At 34.9% G+C, this 20,032-nt stretch overlaps 3 protein-coding genes across 3 annotated transcripts; 2 read left to right on the top strand and 1 right to left on the bottom strand.

Annotated features, from left to right (window-relative positions):
• The first annotated feature begins 830 nt into the window (after positions 1-830).
• LOC138332554 (nicotinamide riboside kinase 2-like) lies at positions 831-9,369 on the top strand. The gene is made up of 8 exons (XM_069280559.1): positions 831-1,139; positions 1,275-1,326; positions 2,775-2,865; positions 6,087-6,144; positions 6,520-6,646; positions 7,810-7,881; positions 8,165-8,268; positions 9,280-9,369. The coding sequence occupies exons 1-8, from the start codon at positions 857-859 to the stop codon at positions 9,363-9,365; spliced, it is 873 nt and encodes a 290-aa protein (XP_069136660.1). The 5' UTR covers positions 831-856; the 3' UTR covers positions 9,366-9,369.
• Positions 9,370-12,337: 2,968 nt separating this feature from the next.
• LOC138333205 (uncharacterized) lies at positions 12,338-17,104 on the top strand. Its single transcript, XM_069281416.1, has 3 exons — positions 12,338-13,566; positions 16,107-16,211; positions 16,593-17,104. Exons 1-3 carry the CDS (start codon positions 13,253-13,255, stop codon positions 16,762-16,764), a joined length of 591 nt encoding a protein of 196 aa, XP_069137517.1. The 5' UTR covers positions 12,338-13,252; the 3' UTR covers positions 16,765-17,104.
• Positions 17,105-17,187: 83 nt separating this feature from the next.
• LOC138333206 (uncharacterized) lies at positions 17,188-20,032 on the bottom strand. The gene is made up of 3 exons (XM_069281418.1): positions 19,789-20,032; positions 18,266-18,489; positions 17,188-17,984 (listed from the first exon to the last, which is right to left on the bottom strand). Exons 2-3 carry the CDS (start codon positions 18,473-18,475, stop codon positions 17,862-17,864), a joined length of 333 nt encoding a protein of 110 aa, XP_069137519.1. The 5' UTR covers positions 18,476-18,489; positions 19,789-20,032; the 3' UTR covers positions 17,188-17,861.

The raw sequence follows: 20,032 nt of genomic DNA, 5'->3' as shown, positions 1-20,032 counted from the left end.
CGTAGAGCGTTATATTCAAAATTAATACATTTCCATGGTAATCCTCCATATCCGAGAAGTTATATCCAAGTGAATTGTCAGCTTCTGACATAAACAGCATTTGAATTAACATATCAGAAAATAAACTCCACTAATGGAAATTTGATAATCATTTTAGATAGTTTGACTTCATAAAGATCTGACCTGCACCGTCTGCCATGTTGCCTCTTGTATACTGCTCCACTCAGAATGAAGAGAATTCAAACTCACAAAAAATTATATAATATCATTCAATGCATGCACATGACCGGAGTAGTCATTATACAATTCTTTTGAAATGTCTAGTGTCAAAGGTGGTTGAATGCCTAACATGTAGCTGTAGATTAGTTACACAATTTAGCGCCATAGTTAAATTAGTACTGTACATCAGAGTGCCATGTTTTGAATTGGAGTGAGAATATGAATCTGTTTATAATTTTTTCATCAGATTTTATTTTGGCAGCATTCCATCTTCGACCACAAGGAATATAATGTAAAGATATTGGAAGATAAAAAAAGCATTGGACATTGTGGCACCATACATTAGACATTTGGGACGAAACGTCTATGCGTCATAACTAAGATCGGGCTTGGTTTTGCCCAATCCTGTCAATAGTATTAGTCTTTTCGGTTGTGTTATATTTATGGCTAGTTAAATAACCCGGAACTAATTTTTTTTTTTTTTAATAAATATTTCTCTCATTAATTTCTTTAAGTGAACAATCGGTAATAGTAATACGAATACAAATTTTGTTTTCAGGTATATTAGCTGAGTGTTGATAATAAAATTATGATAAAATTGCGTTCCGTTTATTTTGTTAGTTTCTTATTAACCAGCATGGCCGACAATGAAAGGCCAAAGGAGGAAGAGGCGATAACCGATTTGAAAAACGATCTACAAAACGTTTCTGTTGAGGAGAACGGCACAGACGAAACAGAAGAGACACCAGAGCGAAAAATAACCCAGACGGATCACCTCAATAAGCGTCTCCTCTCCGCATTTTTGGACCGCATCAACGTCAACCCTCAGCTACAGCAGTCAGAAGTTTTTGACAACACAGAAAATAGTTCGGATACAGATCCCGAGGAAGACGATGCGAAAGACTTACCAGAAAATAAATGAAATCGCGTGATACAGGCCTATAGACATATGCAATATAACAAAAGTAAACTGGTCGAACTGAACTCTAAAAAATAAAAAATTACATATTTCATGACAAAAAGCAAAGCGTCTGTTGCCTACAATAAATAATAAGTCGGCACGATGTCGGGCGACCATGCAAGGAAATTGATTATAGGAATTTCGGGGTAAGAAATTGTTTTTAAATTGGTCATGATTAATAACTGCTATATCAGTCTCAACCTAAATGAGCAGTGAACACTAAATACAACTGTACATGTAGGTCACTGTGACCTAGCTATAGCTACATTTTAAACTTTGAACTTTATTTTAATTTACATACTGTAGAGTACCATATTATTATTTACTATAATTAGCGCCTTGGGTGCTTAAAATTGTAACAGGGGTGGGAGTGCAGGGCGCTTATATTAATAGCGAAGTACCGAAATGTAGGTTATGGACAAAGTAAACTGCCTTAATTTCACTCTGCATACATGTAATCTGTCACAGTAAACATGCACATGCATTCATATTTTTTTCGGACATATTATTCCATCATCATTCCCATGTGAAAGAATCACAAGTTTATACCATAACTTAAAGATGCTCCACCTCCGACAGAGCATAAATGATATTCATCATTTGAACAATAATTTGTGTTAAATCGTGTATATATATGTAATTAACACAAAAATAATATAAAGTAATTTATTTCGCCTTTGGTGCTTGCGCAATCATTACTTCCTTCCATATAGGATAAAGTGCCACGGAATTTTTATGGGATGCAATTAATTATTTTTTAAATTTTTATTTTGAAGTAGAATTAGAAGCTCAAACTTTTCAATAGTGGTAATGGTGTAAATTAAGTAACTTTTGTAACTGAAGAAAAATACTAAATCATCTGTTCCTGTTTTTGATAGTAAAAAAAAACCATTTGTCAGCGATGGAGCATCTTTAATCCATGGGATGGCATTTACCATATTCGACCCAATAAGCGCCCATGTCCCCTCCCCCTTTTTGAGGCCTCAATTTCAATTGCCCAGGCATAAATAAGGACCAAAACTACATAAAACGGTATAAATTTGCAATAATTTTGACTTATTAGCACCTTTTCATTTTTATCAATTTTTTAAGCGCCTTGGGCGCTTATTGGGTCGAATATGGTATATGCAATGTAACTTCAGCAGAAGAGGGGAAGGGTTTTAATTTGAGTAATTACAATGAATACACTACGCAGGTATGGTGTTAAAAGGTGACTCAATGCGTGAGCACCAACCAAATTTGAGATGACTTTCATTTTCTTCTTCCTAGTTCACCCTTGAACCCTTACTTTTGGTGTTTGTCCATGTGTCCATATATGAGGCTTCAGATCTGAAGGTTCATGGTTCAGTACCTGACTGAGACATGTTACACTGTATAGTCTATGGTGTATGATCATGACCTGCCTATCATTTAGCAGAAACATTCCGGGGAAGTTGGTAGTTAGATGGTTTGCAATCAGAGCTTTTTGATATTCCCAGATATTGGTGTGTTTGTGTCAATTTAATTTTTGATGTTTTATGAAAATCTAACAGTTAATCAATTTTTATGTAATTTTGAATTTTTAATATTTGTGTTGTTTTGCGTTTACTTACAGAGCTACTAATAGTGGTAAATCTACGTTGGTTGATCTACTTCTATCTGCTTTGCCTAACTGTTCAGCCATCCACCAAGATGATTATTACTTGGTTAGTACTATCACATTAATACCCGATTTTAATATTCTTCTTTTCCATGGCATCAATATATATTTAGCAGTCCATTTTAGATTCCATATCTTGAAAATATTCCCTCTGCTTTATGGTCACCAATTTTCATTTTTCTGTATGTAAATATTGTTCAAATTAATATTTGTTGTTATACTAAATCCCACTTTCTGGTTGGCTGATACTTTTTCCTCATATACTATGAAGAAAAAATCTGAGAACGGTGCAATCACCCAACAATAGAAACGTCGACATTGCGTATTGATTTGGAAAAAATAATCCATTGGAAAATCAATGGAATCGTACGTTTAAACATATTTCATATCATCAAGTAGTCTGCAAAATTAATTATAATCATCAATGTGACATCAATGCTAAAGGAAATCAAAAGGGAAAAAAAAAGAAAAAGAAAACATTAAACCATAGGAAAAAGCAATAGAAGCATTAAAGTGAGTGAGGGATATGCCATCCTCGATACTCCAGGATGTTCCGATCACTTATGATCTCTACACCCCTAGACTATCTCATAGTAAAACTGGAGGCAACAGAATAGAAAAGGTAATTTAGTCATTTAATAGTACACCGGTACACTGTGAACTGTGTGGCTTTGATGATAGACGTCACTCTCTCTAATCTTTGCTAGCATGTGATTGGTCAAATGTTTTCGGCTGAGCTGCCTTCAATTTCACTATGAAATAGTCCATGGGTGTAGAGATCGTGAGTGATCGGAACCCCTGGAGTATCAAGGATGGGGATATGCATGCCTCCCACTCTTTTGTACTATGTGGGTAAATAACTTTTAAGATATTATTTATTCATTTGACTATCACTTTTTGATTTATAATTTCTAATGTTCATTGAAAGTGAAAAAAAATTTTAAAGTAAAATATTTTTAAAGGGACAATTCAGTCTAAGAACACATTAAAATTTGCTCTTATTTCCAAAAACAATCTAGTTCTAATAGCAAATAGATTAGTTGGTTTTACTATGATATGCCAGAAAAGCCCATTGTAGTGAAATTTACGTGAAATATGTTCAAACTCAAATACTGTCCGCCATTAAACATAGTGGTCGGATGTCTTGTATGCCGAACCCTGGCCTTTGCCAGTGTTGTAAAGAAATTTTTTGTCTAGAACTACTCAAATCGCTCGACTTTCAGTAGTGTGTTTGCTTTATTAGATGCATGTTCTTGTCTAAAAATAATTTCTTCAACTCCTCAGTGGTTATGTATTGCTTTTGTTTTACGTGCGTAACTTTGGCTTGGGTAAGGGTACAGCTTACATGTTGTACTGCTTAATCGTATTGATCAACGATTTGAAATTTCAACGGTATCAATCAAATTACATAACAATGTCGTGCAATATGTCAATATTTCTTGTTATATGTTTCATAAGCAATGTAGAACAATACATTTATGTCAAATATTGCTTCGTGGTTATGTAACAAAATTAGCATTATTGAATTGCCCCTTTAAACTCATAATTATCTTTGCATGTAACAATTTAAAAAAAACAACAACTTTAATCTCCATTAATTATTTACATGAGTTTCATTGAATAAAATGCTCTATTAACCTCTAGAATACTGAATTAGACCCAATATATGTAGATCTCTATAAGCATCCTCCCCCTTTTTGTAGCCTCAATTTCACTGACTTTGATCTATTGATTATATATATATATATATGCCCCTTTATTTTTAGCTCACCTGGTCCGAAGGGCCAAGGTGAGCTTATGCTATACTGTGGCGTCCGGCATCCGTCATCCGTCGTCTGTCTGTCCGTCCGTCAACAATCAACTTCTTCTCCATAACCGCTGGTCGGAATTCAACAAAATTTGACTGATAGCATCCTTATGGGTTACATACTGAAAATTGTACAAATGATGGGGCTGACCCCCAAGGGGCCTGAGGGGTGGGGTCAAAAGGGGGCACTTTGGCTATTTCCAGAAAAACGACTTCTCCTCTGCAACTAAGCATGTGATAGCACCCATAATTCAATGGTAGCATCCTTAAAGGGTGGGGATTCAAAATAGTACAAATGATTGGGCTGACCCCCCGAGGGCCTGAGGGGTGGGGCCAAAAGGGGTCAATTGGGCTATTTCCATATAAACAACTTCTCTGAAACTAAGCATGGGATATCACCCATAATGCAATGGTAGCATCCATTTAGGGTGGGGATTCAAAATTGTACAAATGATGGGACTAACCCCTTGGGGGCCTGAGGGGCGGGGCAAAAAGAGGTCAATTTGGCTGTTTCCATATAAACAGTACTTCTGCTCTGCAACTAAGCATGGGATAGCTCCTATAATGCAATGGTAACATCCTTATGGGATACTAACTGAAAAATGTACAAATGATTGGGCTGACCCCCAAGGGGCCTGAGGGGTGGGGTCAAAAGGGGTCACTTTGGCTATTTTCAGAAAAACGACTTCTTCTCTGCAACTAAGCTTTGGATAACACCCATAATTCATTGGTAGCATCCTTATAAGGTGGGGATTCAAAATTGTACAAATGATTGGGCTGGCCCCCCGGGCCTATTAAGGTTTGGGGCCAAAAGGGGTCATTTTGGCTATTTCCATATAAACAACTTCTTCTCTGAAAGTAAGCATGGGATAGCACCCATGTTGAAATGATAACATCCTTTTAGAGTGTGGATTCAAAATTGTACAAATGATGGGACTAACCCCTTGGGGGCCTGAGGGGCTGGGCCAAAAGGGGTCAATTTGGCTGTTTCCATATAAACGACTTCTTCTCTGCAATTAAGCATGGGATATCACTCATAATGCAATGGTAACATCCTTTTAGGGTGGGGATTCAAAATTGTACAAATGACAGGGCTGACCCCCTGGGGCCTTTGGCGTGGGGCCAAAAAGGTTAATTAGGCTACTATTTTCATATAAATTACTTACTCTCTGATACTATGTATTGGATAGCATATTCATATGGTATCTATAGCATCATTAGATGGTTGGGATTCAAAATTAAACAAATCGTGGGGTCAATTTGTCTTTGTGATTTTTGAATCACTAATTATTAAATTACAGAATTACTCAAAAAAAAAACCCAGGTGAGCGATACAGGCCCTCTTGTTTCGATTGTTAAGTGCATTGGCCACTCATTGGGTCAAATACAGTATTTAGAGTGGTACTTTGGTGCATGTTAACAAAATATAGTCTGTATATGCATGAAATATTTAATTTCAGGAATCAGGTGATAAAAGACTTACCTGGATTCCAGAACTGAATCACGAGAATTGGGATGGTAGGTACTTTAAGCTAGTCAGCACCATTTCTTTCATACTGCGGTACATACAATCTGATACAAATACTGATCTGCACTATGCATTACCACTGTTAACCACTCTGTTTTCCGCAAGATAAAACCTTTGAGAGAACCCAATTCCAATTCAAATGTTCTACGAATATTTGTCTACAATTTATATGTATATGTAAATATTTTGAAAATAATAAAGACATGAAATATTGTATTTGTAAAAATAAAGTGCTTTACAATACATTTAGATAACGTATAGTGAAGACCTGTATTTTAATCACATTGTGATATGCACACATGCAACATGTATGTCAGACTCTACTAAGAAATGAATATTGTTAATAGTAATATTCATCTTTACAGAAATGAAAGCCATCGAGATGGACAAACTTGTAACAGATATCCAGGATTGGTCCAGTAATACTATAAAGCTGAGTCATCCTAGCACCTCCATTCTACTTGTAGACGGGTTTCTTTTATACAATTACAAGTAAGGGTATTTAATTGCATACAAAATATGGAAAAAATCTGCTTATATTGTAATGAATCTTTTTTTTTCTTCTGATTTCTCTTTGTTCCACTCACTCATTATATAATTTTTTCATTTACTCCTGAAATTCCAAAATGGACTATTTTCACCTTTAAACGAGGTGAATCTGACTGGGTGATCAGAAGGTGAATGGGTTAAAATCTTTTGCCTATTTCGGTTGTTTTATTCAGTGACCTCCTCCAACATTAGCATTTTAGTCCTTTAGCATTACTGGAAAGTTCTAGAAAGATGAAACCACTCTTTGATGAAATTTAGCTATTAAAGATGCTTAAAGTTTACCACATATCCATCCAATGTACAATTTCTAGATATATATACATATGTACAAGTTTGTAATGTTGTTAATACCATATATATAGCTGCTTATTTTCATGAGTCAAAATTTTGTCGATTTTAATTAAAGGCCCACTACCTTTCCGGAGCAAAATTTAAAGGTTTCTTAAAAACATTAATAACAAAAGAAAATATATATCGATGGCTTAAGATGAGGTTACAACACCAAACATATGCAAGATTTCCTGTCTAATATACGATAACAGTGGAGATTCATTTCGCTGTTTTGCCGTCTGGCGCAGTGATAGTCAACTACCGCGCGGCATTTAGGACGACGGCGGGAAACATAAAACGACCCGCGTTATGAAAATTAACATTTTATTTATTTTATTAAACAGTTCTGAAGTGATGATAAGTGTGCTAGTAAACGTATAGTTAATAACTTCTGCGACTCTACAAAATTATTGATCTCGTTTTACATTCCCATTTTAAAAATTAAAAGCCGTTTCGGAAAGGTAGTGACAATTTTAATTAAAAACAAGAAAATTAAAAATCTAAGCAATTTTAAATTTTTGCGATCCAGCCTTAAACATCTACCTGGGTATATGATTCAATAATTTTTCAATATTTCACAGATCAAATTTTCACAATCACAACAATATCCTACAAAGTCACAAAAAATATCATCCCAAAGAAAGTAAGTTACTTTATGATACTAAACATTATAATCATGCTAAAACCAGATAAACTAGTGACAACCAAGATCTTATGTGTTTAGTTTAGAGACATATGTCTCATTTTATGACACTACTTTATTTATTCTCTTTCAGACCACTTAATCAATTGTTCAACAAAAGATATTTTCTAGAGGTTAACAGAGACGTTTGTTGGAGTAGAAGAAGGTAAACTCTCTTCACATGTTACAGATACAAAATTATCCTAATATAATGCGAATGTTATTTATTCTAAATGTTTGGAATTTAATCTACTTGTTCTACATTTTTGTAAGAGTTGTTTCTAAATTCAAATACAGTACATTGATTTGTATATGGAAAGGTAAATTTAATTATTTTGAATTCCACCTATATGAACAATTAATAATATATTGTACTGTAAAAAGTCCAGCTTCAAATTGCTGTCACATATATTCGATACATTTGGAATCATTTTTTCTTTTTATTGCAGAGAAAGAGAATATATTCCTGCTGATGTTCCTGGTTATTTTGATAAGATAGTATGGCCGGCCTACTTGGATAACCTGAAGGAAATTAAGGAGCAGACTGATATTAGTGAGTAGGATAAAATGGTTATTAATGGTCATATCACCCGTCATTTTATATCTAATATTGTAGAGTATATAAAATGTGTGTGATATTCAGATTTACCACTGTTCTTGGTTGTTTTGTTAAGATTCACACATATTATTACAAATGGTCAACAACCACCTTCCTTTGATGTTGTAGTTTAATTCATATGGCTAATTATTTCTGTGATGTGTCTGGTTTGAGAGTTTCCCTTTGCTGTACATGTTGTCCCCAATGCCAGTTTAAACATCGTTGGAGGTCATGCTCCATGCTACACTATACTTACCATAATTGTAATAGTAATTTGCAGTCAACTGTGTCTCCGAAAATGCAGTTACCATGCTTTTGAATTTGATTGCTTAAATAATATTTTGAAGTGTATATAAAAACTTTGATGGTTGAAAACATGAAGTATGCAGATCTGTCTGCTACATACAGTAGTTATAAGTCCAATTTAAGCTGGAGTTTGATTGGAAAAACAAAATAGCTATAGACAATTAGATCGATGTTTTCATCAGATGGCAATTAGATCGATGTTTTCAGATGGGTTGTCTGCAAATAAGACCCCCCCCCCCCCCCACACACACACACACACACTTTTGACCTTCATTTCTTTTCTGGGTGGGGATTATTTGCGGTGAAATATGTTACCAGTTGCAAGCAGCCATCTCGAACTGGGATATATTTTTGCAATGTAGTTTATGGTATCTACTTTCAAATGTATGTCGCGCTTGTCTCTAAAGGGTGAACATTTTAGCGATTAGCTATTACTTTTCTCAATGTATTCTTGATCCAAGTTGATCATGTCTAAAATTCAGTCATTTAATTATGAACTCTAGGAAAGGCATGCTGATATAAATTTGGCATGCTAGATATACACCTGATCTGAACTTGACTAATTGAGTGCCACCTCGCTAACATCAAAATGTTCATAATATATCTTCTACAAATCATCATTGGTTAATGGGTAATTAAAATTTCTTTAATTTTTTACAGCATTCCTTGATGGAACAAGCAACAAAGAAGAACTTTTTCAAACTGTTTTAAAAGACATTTTATCAATAGCATCATTACCGCATTAACAGGTGTCTAGCTGTAGTAATGGTTATGTCATAAACATGATTTACATTTTGGATATTATGTACTGTCTAATTTGATAAATAATATATCAAAATGTGGTATTCTTGCTGCACTTGAAAAATAAAGTATTTTTTATATTATATATGCCTGATTTTTGTATTTCTGTTTTATCACTTTAAAATACTTAATTGGCGAAAAGAACCATTTAGTTACACTGTAAACCAACTGATTTTCGTGACGCCTTAGGTTCACGATCTAATGACCACATTTTCATAGCGAATTAAGTTTATGATTTTAAGTCATTTGGTTCTACCGTTTACAGTATTATACTTGACACTTTTTTGCGGCAATTAAGCTTCCAAATTAAATCGCAAGCCAAAATATTTTGGTTTACAGTCAGTATAATACAATATTATATAACATATAATGCAGTATAATATTTTCATTCGCCATTAAGTTGGTATGTTGCAGGGGTATTGGTTAAAACAACAACGCTGATTAACCATGCAAGTTCTTTTATTCCATATCGACTATTTCAAATATTATGACGCACCCTGTAACAATATTAAAACACTAGTTTAGAGAATGAAATACACATACATAATATGGCTAATGAAAAAAATAACCATCTGACACACATTACTGACAATACATATTACATTATATATGATAGGTACGTACATATTACATACGAACAGTTTATATAATTATCTTAACGAACAGGTTGATGTATCAAACTGTTTATGGATTTCGATATACAAAAGATATAATGTAAGAGTGTATACACTATCTATTAGAACATTACTTATGTAACATAAACGGTTAACTATTTGTACAATAAAACATATCTCACCTGTGTGTGACGCAGGGCGCTTTGCCTGGGGCACGAACTCGATACAACTTGTATGTGCCCGATACCATATAAAAATGTTGGTTCGAATAGATCTAACAAGGACAAAACAAGAACATTCTATTACATAAGGTAAAAGATATACTAGGGTTACGATATCGAATAAATAACGTGATAATGGCAGCCAGGTGAGTACACCTGATGGCCGATTACATATTTCTGAATATACTGAATAATTTATAAAATATAATAAATATATACGTAGATCGTTTTATATTAACGTGGAGTGAAATCAGTGGTCAGAGAAATAGTGCCAAAATGAATTAAGGGGATATGTATGGTTAATACAAATCTAGATTGGGTTAATACTTACATGCAGGCTTCTAAAAGATGCTACTGGCTAGTTCTAGTCTGTTTGTCTAATTTCAAAATGTCTGTTGTATCGCGCGCAGAATCGGTCAGCTGTCACGTGTCTAAGTGACCAGTGTGACGTCAAAGGAGCACAGATAAAGGGTGAAAGTAAATCGTATAACACATAACTAAAATACTATTATATATTCTTAACTAAAACTATGAATACAAGTATGTGACTATCCAGGACGTACACTCTGAAAATGAAATATATTATTGTACAATGTATTGTAACTTTACAAAGATAAAGTAAATGCAATATTAATAAATATAATATTGACGTCATAAAAATGACTGCTACATGTATGCCTCTGTTAGTTTTAGTTTGCTGTATATATGTGTGATATTGGAAAGATTCAACTAAAGGAATCACTTTTTATCGAACTCCAACTCTTTTATTAACTACTCGGTATTTTCTGATGCGTAACGGTGTAGGTCTAATGCAATCAACAAATTTCATTTGAAGCTGTATTAGTACTAGTATGACTACCCAAACAATAAAATATTCTTGACGTCACGGCATCATCAAAATGGATGTCGTTTCATTATATGAATATCATCTACAGACACCAGATTGCTATATCTATATAAACGGAAACAACACACCATCTCGTTGCCATCAACCCAGAACAATACCTAACACCTGTAGACACACGCACTAGACACACACGATACCTATGGTGCATACAGAACAATACCTAACTTTTCAAGTGATGGCACCTGTAAAGACACCCGCACTAGACACACACATCTCTATGCATACAGACACATCGCAGCCACAAAGGATACATTTAAGTATTCCTTCTTCCCATACACCATCACACACTGGAATCTCTTCCCGGTGGCAACAGTACAAAACATTACACTGGAGGGCTTCAAGGCAAACATAAACAACGTAGCCCTTGAAGCCCCCACCCACAAATAAACACCTCATTTTTATCATGTTTTTAACCTATAACCCCCTCCCCTACGCCACTGAGCCGTATCGCCTCACCTATAATCGTCACCATTGACGGATGGTGACAAACTAAAGAAGAAGACACCTAAAATTCTACAGCACCACTGATTGGTCAACTCCAAGATCTCTTGATTCCGATTGGTTCGCAACTTTTAACAGGTAGTTGTTTATTCAAACTGTTAAACAATAGAATATTGGCTCTCTATTTAGGCACTATATTTTATTGCGGAAAGAAACCCCTACATATTGTACAGTGGTAAGTTTCCCTGAAGGAAGACGAGAAAATAGAGTTAGAGTTTAAAGTTATGGGATAAATAAGTTTTCCAACGCGTGATTGTTGTTTATCATGTTTATCTAAACTCTCGTTAGTTCATTTTCAAATTTTGAAAATTAACTTACTCGAGTTTGATAAACATGATAAACAACAGTCACTTGTTGGGAAACCTCTATATATTACTGATTTCCAGTAGTGTCTGGTTAATAATTACCTTAAGTTGTGAAAGAAAATACTCTTTCATGTGTGCATATGAAGGATAGGGATAGTCTATCTTCAGGATAACAAAATGTGAACTTCTGATTTCTCAATAGTCAGGCATCAATGGAAAGCCAACTTGATTATGATTTACAGCTTTGTAGTGATATATTGTAATATTTACATCAATGGTAAAAAAGTACCATTATGTGAGTTAGTTAGTTAACAAATGTTAGATTCTTTATTAAAATGATACCCTACTAATGCGGAAAACGACTAAACATGCAGAATACGTACTTGTCTGTTCTTGTAGTTCATATTGACATTTTGTATGATTAGATTTTTGTATCGAAACAAAACTCTGAAAATTTGTCCACATACAAATGTATTTGCATGAGCTCGAAACAGAAAACCATATTGGCAGTATAAAAGATCGGAATGTAATATTGTATTATTTGTTAAAGAACGGATATATTTTGGTGACCTATTTTCCTAAACGGTGGTAACTTTTTTCAATTGCGGAGTTGAACTGAACAATTTTCCATGTGCATTCACATGTAAAAATTTACGCGAACCAATATACATCATGTACTGTAAGCTGTGTAGGGAAAATTGTCCTTACATGACCGTATTTGTCGAAAACGTAGAATCGACCCAATCACTGCACCAGTCTTTAGTGTACCATCTCTAGTGTCAGAATCCTTTGTTGTTTCTGTACCAAATCGATATCACTGACCAGACAAATGTTGGTATTATAAAATACTCATGATGACAGCTCTGAGGTTTCCTGGCTCTCCCAGTCGCCCTGCTGCTGTTGGTCCTACTTGGTTTTGACAAAGGAGATTACCACCGTGATTTAGTGGTACTTACCTGCCTAAGTGTTGGCCTAACCTCTGGGTGATCTACAGGACCAATGGTATCGATTCTGTTATCAAACGCATGATTATTATCCTCGAGTCAAACGAATATAAAAAATGGTAGCTGTAAGCCACACTTGAACTCGAGCATAAAAACTGAAAGAAAAATCCTGACTGACAATACCAAATTAATCTTTTACTGTAACAGTATAAAAGTAGTTTTTAGTATCGCCGGAAAGCATATGCAATTCGCTTCTCAAGGCAGCAATTACAACTATTTTGTCACTATCGGTACGAAATTTGTGTGATAATTGTATTCCCAGCCTTTGTATGAAACCGCGATGCACATTTTAGGGTTAATACTCGCCATTGGTTTTGCCATTTTACCTGGCGATGCTGGCCACTATGTTAGCGACAAGTACGACTTGACAAGATACCAGGGACTTTTCATGTCAAAAGATGAAGTAAAATCACTGAAAGAAGACATGGGGTCGATGATGTTGGCTACCATTAAGGATTCAGATCGGTCTTTCCGCTTCAGTCCAGGAATAGGAAAATTCAAGAATCCCAAGAATTCCAGAAGCAAGAGAGAGAGGGAAGACGACCAATGTCCCGAACGATCTAAAAGGCGCACCTGTCCCTCTTGTTGTCAAACGTAAGTATGTGACCATATGTTAAATGAAATAATTAGAAGTGAGTTAAAGTCATCGTACAGTTTGAGGCGTTTTAGACAAACAATTACGTGATTGAAATTATAAAGGCTGAACCACTTGTATTTCATCTATTTGCAGGTTGTTACGTAAACATTATTTTTTATTGGTTTGATTTATTAAGCTTTACATTACATTACCAGCTAGGTTCCTTATAGACGGCCTCCCCTGTGTGCAGTGTGTTGCATCCCTTTCATTTTAATAGTGCTATCTCAGTGAAGCATGGCGCCTAAGATACCAAACAACACACGCCATCTAGTAAGGAAAAAAAAGCTTCCAAATTTAGTCGCCTTAAACGTCTTAAACGTAAGTGCAATGGAAGCAAAATAATAGATGCTCCACCGCTGACAATTGGTAATGTTTCTCTATCAAAAACAAGAGCATACGATTTAGTAATTTTCTTCAGTTACAAAGTTACTCAGTTTACGCCATTACCACCATTGAAAAATTTGAGCTTCTAATTTTACTTCCAAGATAAAAATATTACAATGTAAAAATAATTAATTGCATCCCGAAAAAAAATCCGTGGTACTATGTCCTATATGGAATGCAGTACTGATTGCGCACGCACCAAAATCAAAATAAATCATTCAAAATTATCATTTGTATTAATTAGGCATATCACAAATTATTGTTCAAATGATGGGTATCATTTATGCTCTGTCGGCAGGGGATCATCTCTAAGAAAGGGAGCCGTGCTATAGGTTATATTTTCATTTTATAAAAAGTCATGTAAAAGACAAGGTATTTTGAATCGCATTCTCAATGTAACGTCCTTAAGATTGCGCGGGATACACGTAAGTCATAATTATTCGAGATGAAATATATAAAACATATTTTTTCATTTATACAACTTCTTTAAATAGCAATTTTATGTGAAAGAGGGTTCTTAAGAATATGATATGTCTATTATTCAAACTCCACGCCTTATTCTAAAGTTTTTTCACGTCTTCCACGACACTATTATCTATTTTTGCTTTTGAGATGATCGTTTGCCACTGTTTTATGAGCAGTTAAATGGTTGTTTCTCCTTCCGTTTAACATTCAGTACAAAGGGAGTAGAACCACTGGTTAGGCCGTAGTCAGCATAATATATAATTGGATGTGGTGTGCTGCTTGGTGTCTTTGGCAGTTACCTCAGATAAATACAGTAGCTTTCCTGCAGGATCATAAAGGCGACTAAATTTAGGATCCTATCTATATTTTTTTCCAAATGACTTTCATCCTCTTTTTCCACATGGGATCTGCCTCACTTTTGACCTTGTGTGGAAAGGTCTGACTGGGTCTGTTCCCTGGTCGGGGCACACATCACTATAAATGGCATTTTGCAGTAGTATGTACCTGCTTAACGTTCATTATATAGAGACTGGAGCAACTGTTTCTCGTCAGTGGCGAAATTTCCACTTAGATATTATTACTGTTCCTAGAATTATTTGAAAAGTGATATAAAGAAGCTAAAATGAAATTTACCTGTTACTACAAAATTTTGTTTTTACAAAACTGTTATTTTCGTAAACGTTTTAATTAGTACATTTTAACTATTTTCATTGTAAGTTTGAAAAAGGATTTATTTTGGAATACTTTTGGGAGGTGTTCGTTGGATACGGTTATGCCAAACTAATGTATATATTGACTGAATTGGCGATAATCTGTTCGACAGTATTACGTTAAAATGCATATCATAACTCTTGCACCAAATTTCAATAAGTTTAAATAATTGTGTGACCTAGTACAGTCATTAATGCTTGTATATCAGGGCAGCTCTGACAAAACCTACCAGGTTCATATTTACTGCACGAGCTGATCTACTTATCATAATTCTTACACTGACCTCATTACTATAATTGAGGTATGCAGATAATGGACATGCTTATGATAAATATTTTATTAAAGTGCAACCCAGCCTGTAAATTTGTATATTTATAAGTTTCTGTTTAAAGGAGACGACACTTTGCCGTTAATTGGCTATTACGATGACCGTCAAGAACTTAAAGAAATAAAAACAAATATGCAAACGCATTTTTTTCGTGGTATGGATTTTCCTATACCATAGTCTATAAAAGTGGTAGCTTCTGGGACGACTGGTTAGCCAGTTGACAATATAATGCGACCTAGCGGGATGTGTAGCTTGGTGTCTTCGGCGGCATGCTTCAGTGACATAGCACTATAAAAGGACAGAGGTCCACTATACAAGTAGACACAACACATATCGCAGCCTCTCAAAACAAGCCGCATTCATGAGAGGCCGTCTTATATGACCCTGGCTGTTATTTTAATCAAACAAACACACTTATGGTAAAAGAAGGTAATTTCACATCTTTTTGGCGAAAAAAAACTGTACCATATTCAAAAGTGCTATTTCACTTCGTTGTTTTAACCTTTACGTTATATTGGTATATAGTCGCATTATGCGGTTATTTAGATTAATTTAACATTTTAATGTTGAATCATTAACATATATTTTGATTCAATCGTAACTTTACAGACAATGGGTAGCTGATCGGATATGGAAGGTCAATTACAACGACAGTGTTTACTCCGTAGTACAGACCCGCAACAACTACCAAGTCATTTTCCAGGGCATATGTTCGTAAGTAAACAAAATCTATCGAAAAGATACATGCCAGCGTATGTGTAGTTTTGTTTCTTCAAATTGTTTTTATGCTGCCATTGCTTTGTTGATATTGTTTGTTTTTTGTTCCAGAGATTTATTTTATCAGCTAATGTAATACGTGTATTCATATAGGGATTACATTGACTTTGTTTGTTATTATTAAGGTGATATCAATTGAGTATTCTCACGACACGTCATGACCTGTCAATCATATGTTGCGCTTAACATGGTAACTTTAATGACACTTTTTATAAACATCTTTGAATTATTTGACAATGCCACTTTCATTGCATCTCCCGTAGTTTAGGACACCAATAGATACAGACAATATTACATATGTTGTTTCTTTTGTGACAGTTGCAGCAACTGTGGGCCAGTTATCACTTGTGGCGAGGAGAACTCATTTTTCACACCAATCTTAGTTGAGGATGGCGAGCGCCCCAGGAACGGTTCCCTCCCTGCCACTCGTTTCCTTCCACTCCGGATTTCCCGATTCTGTCAGTGTTCAAAGGGAGCCTGGATCGTGTAGACCACGGGATTGGTATCCATTGTGTGTCAATATTTTGGGTTCTGTGTTACAAGATATATCGACGTTTTTTATACCGAGTTAATTCATCCTTGCGGAAAATCACTGTCTTAATAACAAGAAGGAATATAAAATGTGGTTTGCATGTAAGAACTTACGTTCATTTTTGTCGTATTTGTCTTTAAATAACTCATATTCTTTTGTATTCAATACTTGTAATTTAGAAATAAATATATGAAAAACGCTATGGAAAAAGTTTACTTTTGTTTTAAGATCTAAAACAACACTGACGATCGCACAGCGCATAAAAAAAACAGTTTTTTGCAGGTTCTCTTAAAACATATTTTCTAGCGTCGGTAATTATATGAACAGATATTTGTAAAACGTGCGATACCTACATGTAAGGATATCAAACAATCGATTAAATCATTGACATTAAAAGTAGGTTTATTACATTTTAAAAACGTGAAATACACTGTAGTCATCAAATTACAAATCAAATCTATTGGAAATCTCGATATGTTTTGATTCAGACCAGCAATTTTTCGATCACCATTGGAAGCCTTTCAGCACATGTTAAGATAAAGTACGTAAAGATAATACAACAACAATGGTGTGAAGGATGTAAAGCCCTGTATATGATAATCCGGTTAACAAATACACGTGTATGGTTTGTTTCAAACTCTTATATATATATATCAACACGGAGGTTTCCGTTTTGAAAGTAAAACATGTTTAAAATTACAAATGCATGAAACATGACATGAAAATTCAAATGAAAGCAAGTAAAACACTTCAACAGCTCAATATGCATTTTCCTTATAGCTTGCCACGATATTATGAAGACATATATGATGACAATGTTTCACAATATATTGCTTCCCATATGTACATCGAATCAGAATTTCACTAAATAATCAAATTCCTCGACCACTTCCAAATTCTTCACATCATACAGAAGACAATGTATGGCAGTCTAGCGGTTACATAATCAAACAATGCGGAGGAGTTAAACTTCTGTGATTCGCTAGCAGAACATTACTCTCCAGATAGATTTTGTGGCAGTCGATGCGCATGTGTTAGAGGTGATCTAAGTGACGTCAGTTATAGCCCTTCCATGCATATGAACTCACAACGCCCATCGACGCATTCATAGATTTCATAATCCGTCTGTCGCTGTCCGGGATTAGAGTCTTTTCTGGCACAGTACTAAGTCTTGTAAACTACAAGTAGTCAAATGATTACAAATATGTAACCTATGTTGAGTTTCATTACATACCTGAAACATGATAATGGATGGTTGCCGGATCATTAAACTACCCTAACATACTAGTTTTCCGGTATTAAGGTATATCATTATTTTCAGCATGACATCTAAAATATTGTCAGCTTAGTACAGATGTTGAGCATAAAAACACACGTCTACACCAATTTGTTACTGCACAACCTCTTTATTTAAATAGGCTGTAAAACTCTAAAAGCTGAATAAGGAAGTAACACTTACGATTTCGTCTGCCTCCTCTGGGGGAAGCTTAGGTCCTGGTCTATCATATACTCTTTCTTTGACAGGCTGTACTTTGTATAGTCTCTCTACCGTCTGTTCAATCTCATACCCAGTCATTTTTTGATGCCCCATCTCAAACTCTGGCTTCAGTATTGTTCCCCATGGCATCTTAGGACGCGGGGTTCGTACCGAGGATCGTATAGCTGACATGTTTGTTTCTAAAACTGGAAGTAATTTGGATAAAGATAATAACCACGTACCTAAAGCAAGAATTCAATAATACAACAATATGGTATGCTCACCCTGGTTTTATTTTAGCTTGATAGATTATTTTAAGCCGGGGGTATTACTGGTGGTACAAATTTCATGGTAGCGTTTCTATCAGCTGTTTTTAATTAAATTCCAGTCTAAAGTAATAACATCGTTATTGGTCTAAAAACCGAACGCTTATATCTACACATATGAAAGTGACAAAAGGTACGCGTTGTCAGTCGTACATGAAGCTCGCTAACTAAAGAGAACGGTAGGCAGCCAAACGAAAATCCAATGCACTTTGCAATGTCGTCCTGCGCTTAATAGAATTTGGATATCAGGTACCTTAACAATGTGTTATATATTAATTATTTTTAACAAGAAACTTTGAATTTGACATATTCCATGACATTTTAGTATGATAATTATCAAAGAGAATAATAAATGTTATCTGATTAAAAAAAATAGAGATGTCACTAAACAAGTTACTGTATCACAGTCAAAGTAAAAAGATAAAATACGATTTCTGATATAGAAGTAAGTATATACTACCCAGGTGACTCTGACTATTGCTACCTATAAAGATTACTGAGCTACCTTGACAGACCCATTCGTACCAGAGCTAGTAGTGTATATTGGCAGCAAGGAATATGTCCTAATACACATTTCAGATTACGTTGTAGCGCGACAATAGCCGACGGTATTTAAATAGCGTGTCTACAGGTACTTAACTAATAAATATTACAATAGAACCCATATCATACATTCACATAGATATTGCCAGCTATTCGACGAGCTATACTGAACATGTGAGCTATTGATATGCAATGAATGAGAATATAACTTACTTAGAGTTACAAGATAGTGTTTTGGCTATTTAACCTCTGCTGTTCACACACAGTTACATTGTACGGTGGATCAGATTGACACACGACTTGGCATTTAAAGAAGAGATAACGGTCATCGGTATAAAACGTATAAACGTAAAGCACAATAATAAATCACATCTTAAACTTTCTATTGAATACGTCGGAGTATTTCGTCTCTGTACACAGTATAAAATACCTTTCACCTCAATATTTAAACTGACTGAATAAAAACACATAAGTTCAGTTGTTGGTTGTTTTTTTTTTTTTTTTGTTACCGCGAGTCTTTCGGTATATTACACATTAAAGAAGAAATCAAAAGTACAGGTCTATCTGTATATATTAAATAAAGAATGCCAGGTGGTGTATAGGTATAAACTGACTTTACCTGTAAATGTAACCTACCTGTAAATTGGTATTAAATGTTGTATAATTCCTAATGGAGAATCCTGGTGCCCTAAGTCGAGTATTCGTTTCTCTGTCTACATCATTTCACGTTAATCCTAGCACTGACGATGTCCTATACTAAAGATCTGTATCCTGTGCTCAGCTGTACCCAGGATACGCCCTCTAACCCGTAATGCGATTTTCGTGTTTTGTTTTGTTTAGCGACAAAGTTGGATAAGACTGGTGTGTGTGTGTACATATC

This window comes from Argopecten irradians, chromosome 10 (assembly GCF_041381155.1).
Source record: "Argopecten irradians isolate NY chromosome 10, Ai_NY, whole genome shotgun sequence".
Taxonomy (NCBI): domain Eukaryota; kingdom Metazoa; phylum Mollusca; class Bivalvia; order Pectinida; family Pectinidae; genus Argopecten; species Argopecten irradians.
This window is presented reverse-complemented; position numbering and strand designations above follow the sequence as displayed.

Coding starts and splice junctions, on each gene's coding strand:
- LOC138333205 (XM_069281416.1), top strand. CDS start 13,253: ATGCACATTTTAGGGTTAATACTCGCCATTGGTTTTGCCATTTTACCT. Junction 13,567..16,106: donor TGTCCCTCTTGTTGTCAAAC/GTAAGTATGTGA, acceptor GTAACTTTACAG/ACAATGGGTAGCTGATCGGA. Junction 16,212..16,592: donor ATTTTCCAGGGCATATGTTC/GTAAGTAAACAA, acceptor CTTTTGTGACAG/TTGCAGCAACTGTGGGCCAG.
- LOC138333206 (XM_069281418.1), bottom strand. CDS start 18,475: ATGTCAGCTATACGATCCTCGGTACGAACCCCGCGTCCTAAGATGCCA. Junction 17,985..18,265: donor CAGAGGAGGCAGACGAAATC/GTAAGTGTTACT, acceptor GACTACTTGTAG/TTTACAAGACTTAGTACTGT.
- LOC138332554 (XM_069280559.1), top strand. CDS start 857: ATGGCCGACAATGAAAGGCCAAAGGAGGAAGAGGCGATAACCGATTTG. Junction 2,866..6,086: donor ACCAAGATGATTATTACTTG/GTTAGTACTATC, acceptor ATTTAATTTCAG/GAATCAGGTGATAAAAGACT. Junction 7,882..8,164: donor GTTTGTTGGAGTAGAAGAAG/GTAAACTCTCTT, acceptor TTTTTATTGCAG/AGAAAGAGAATATATTCCTG.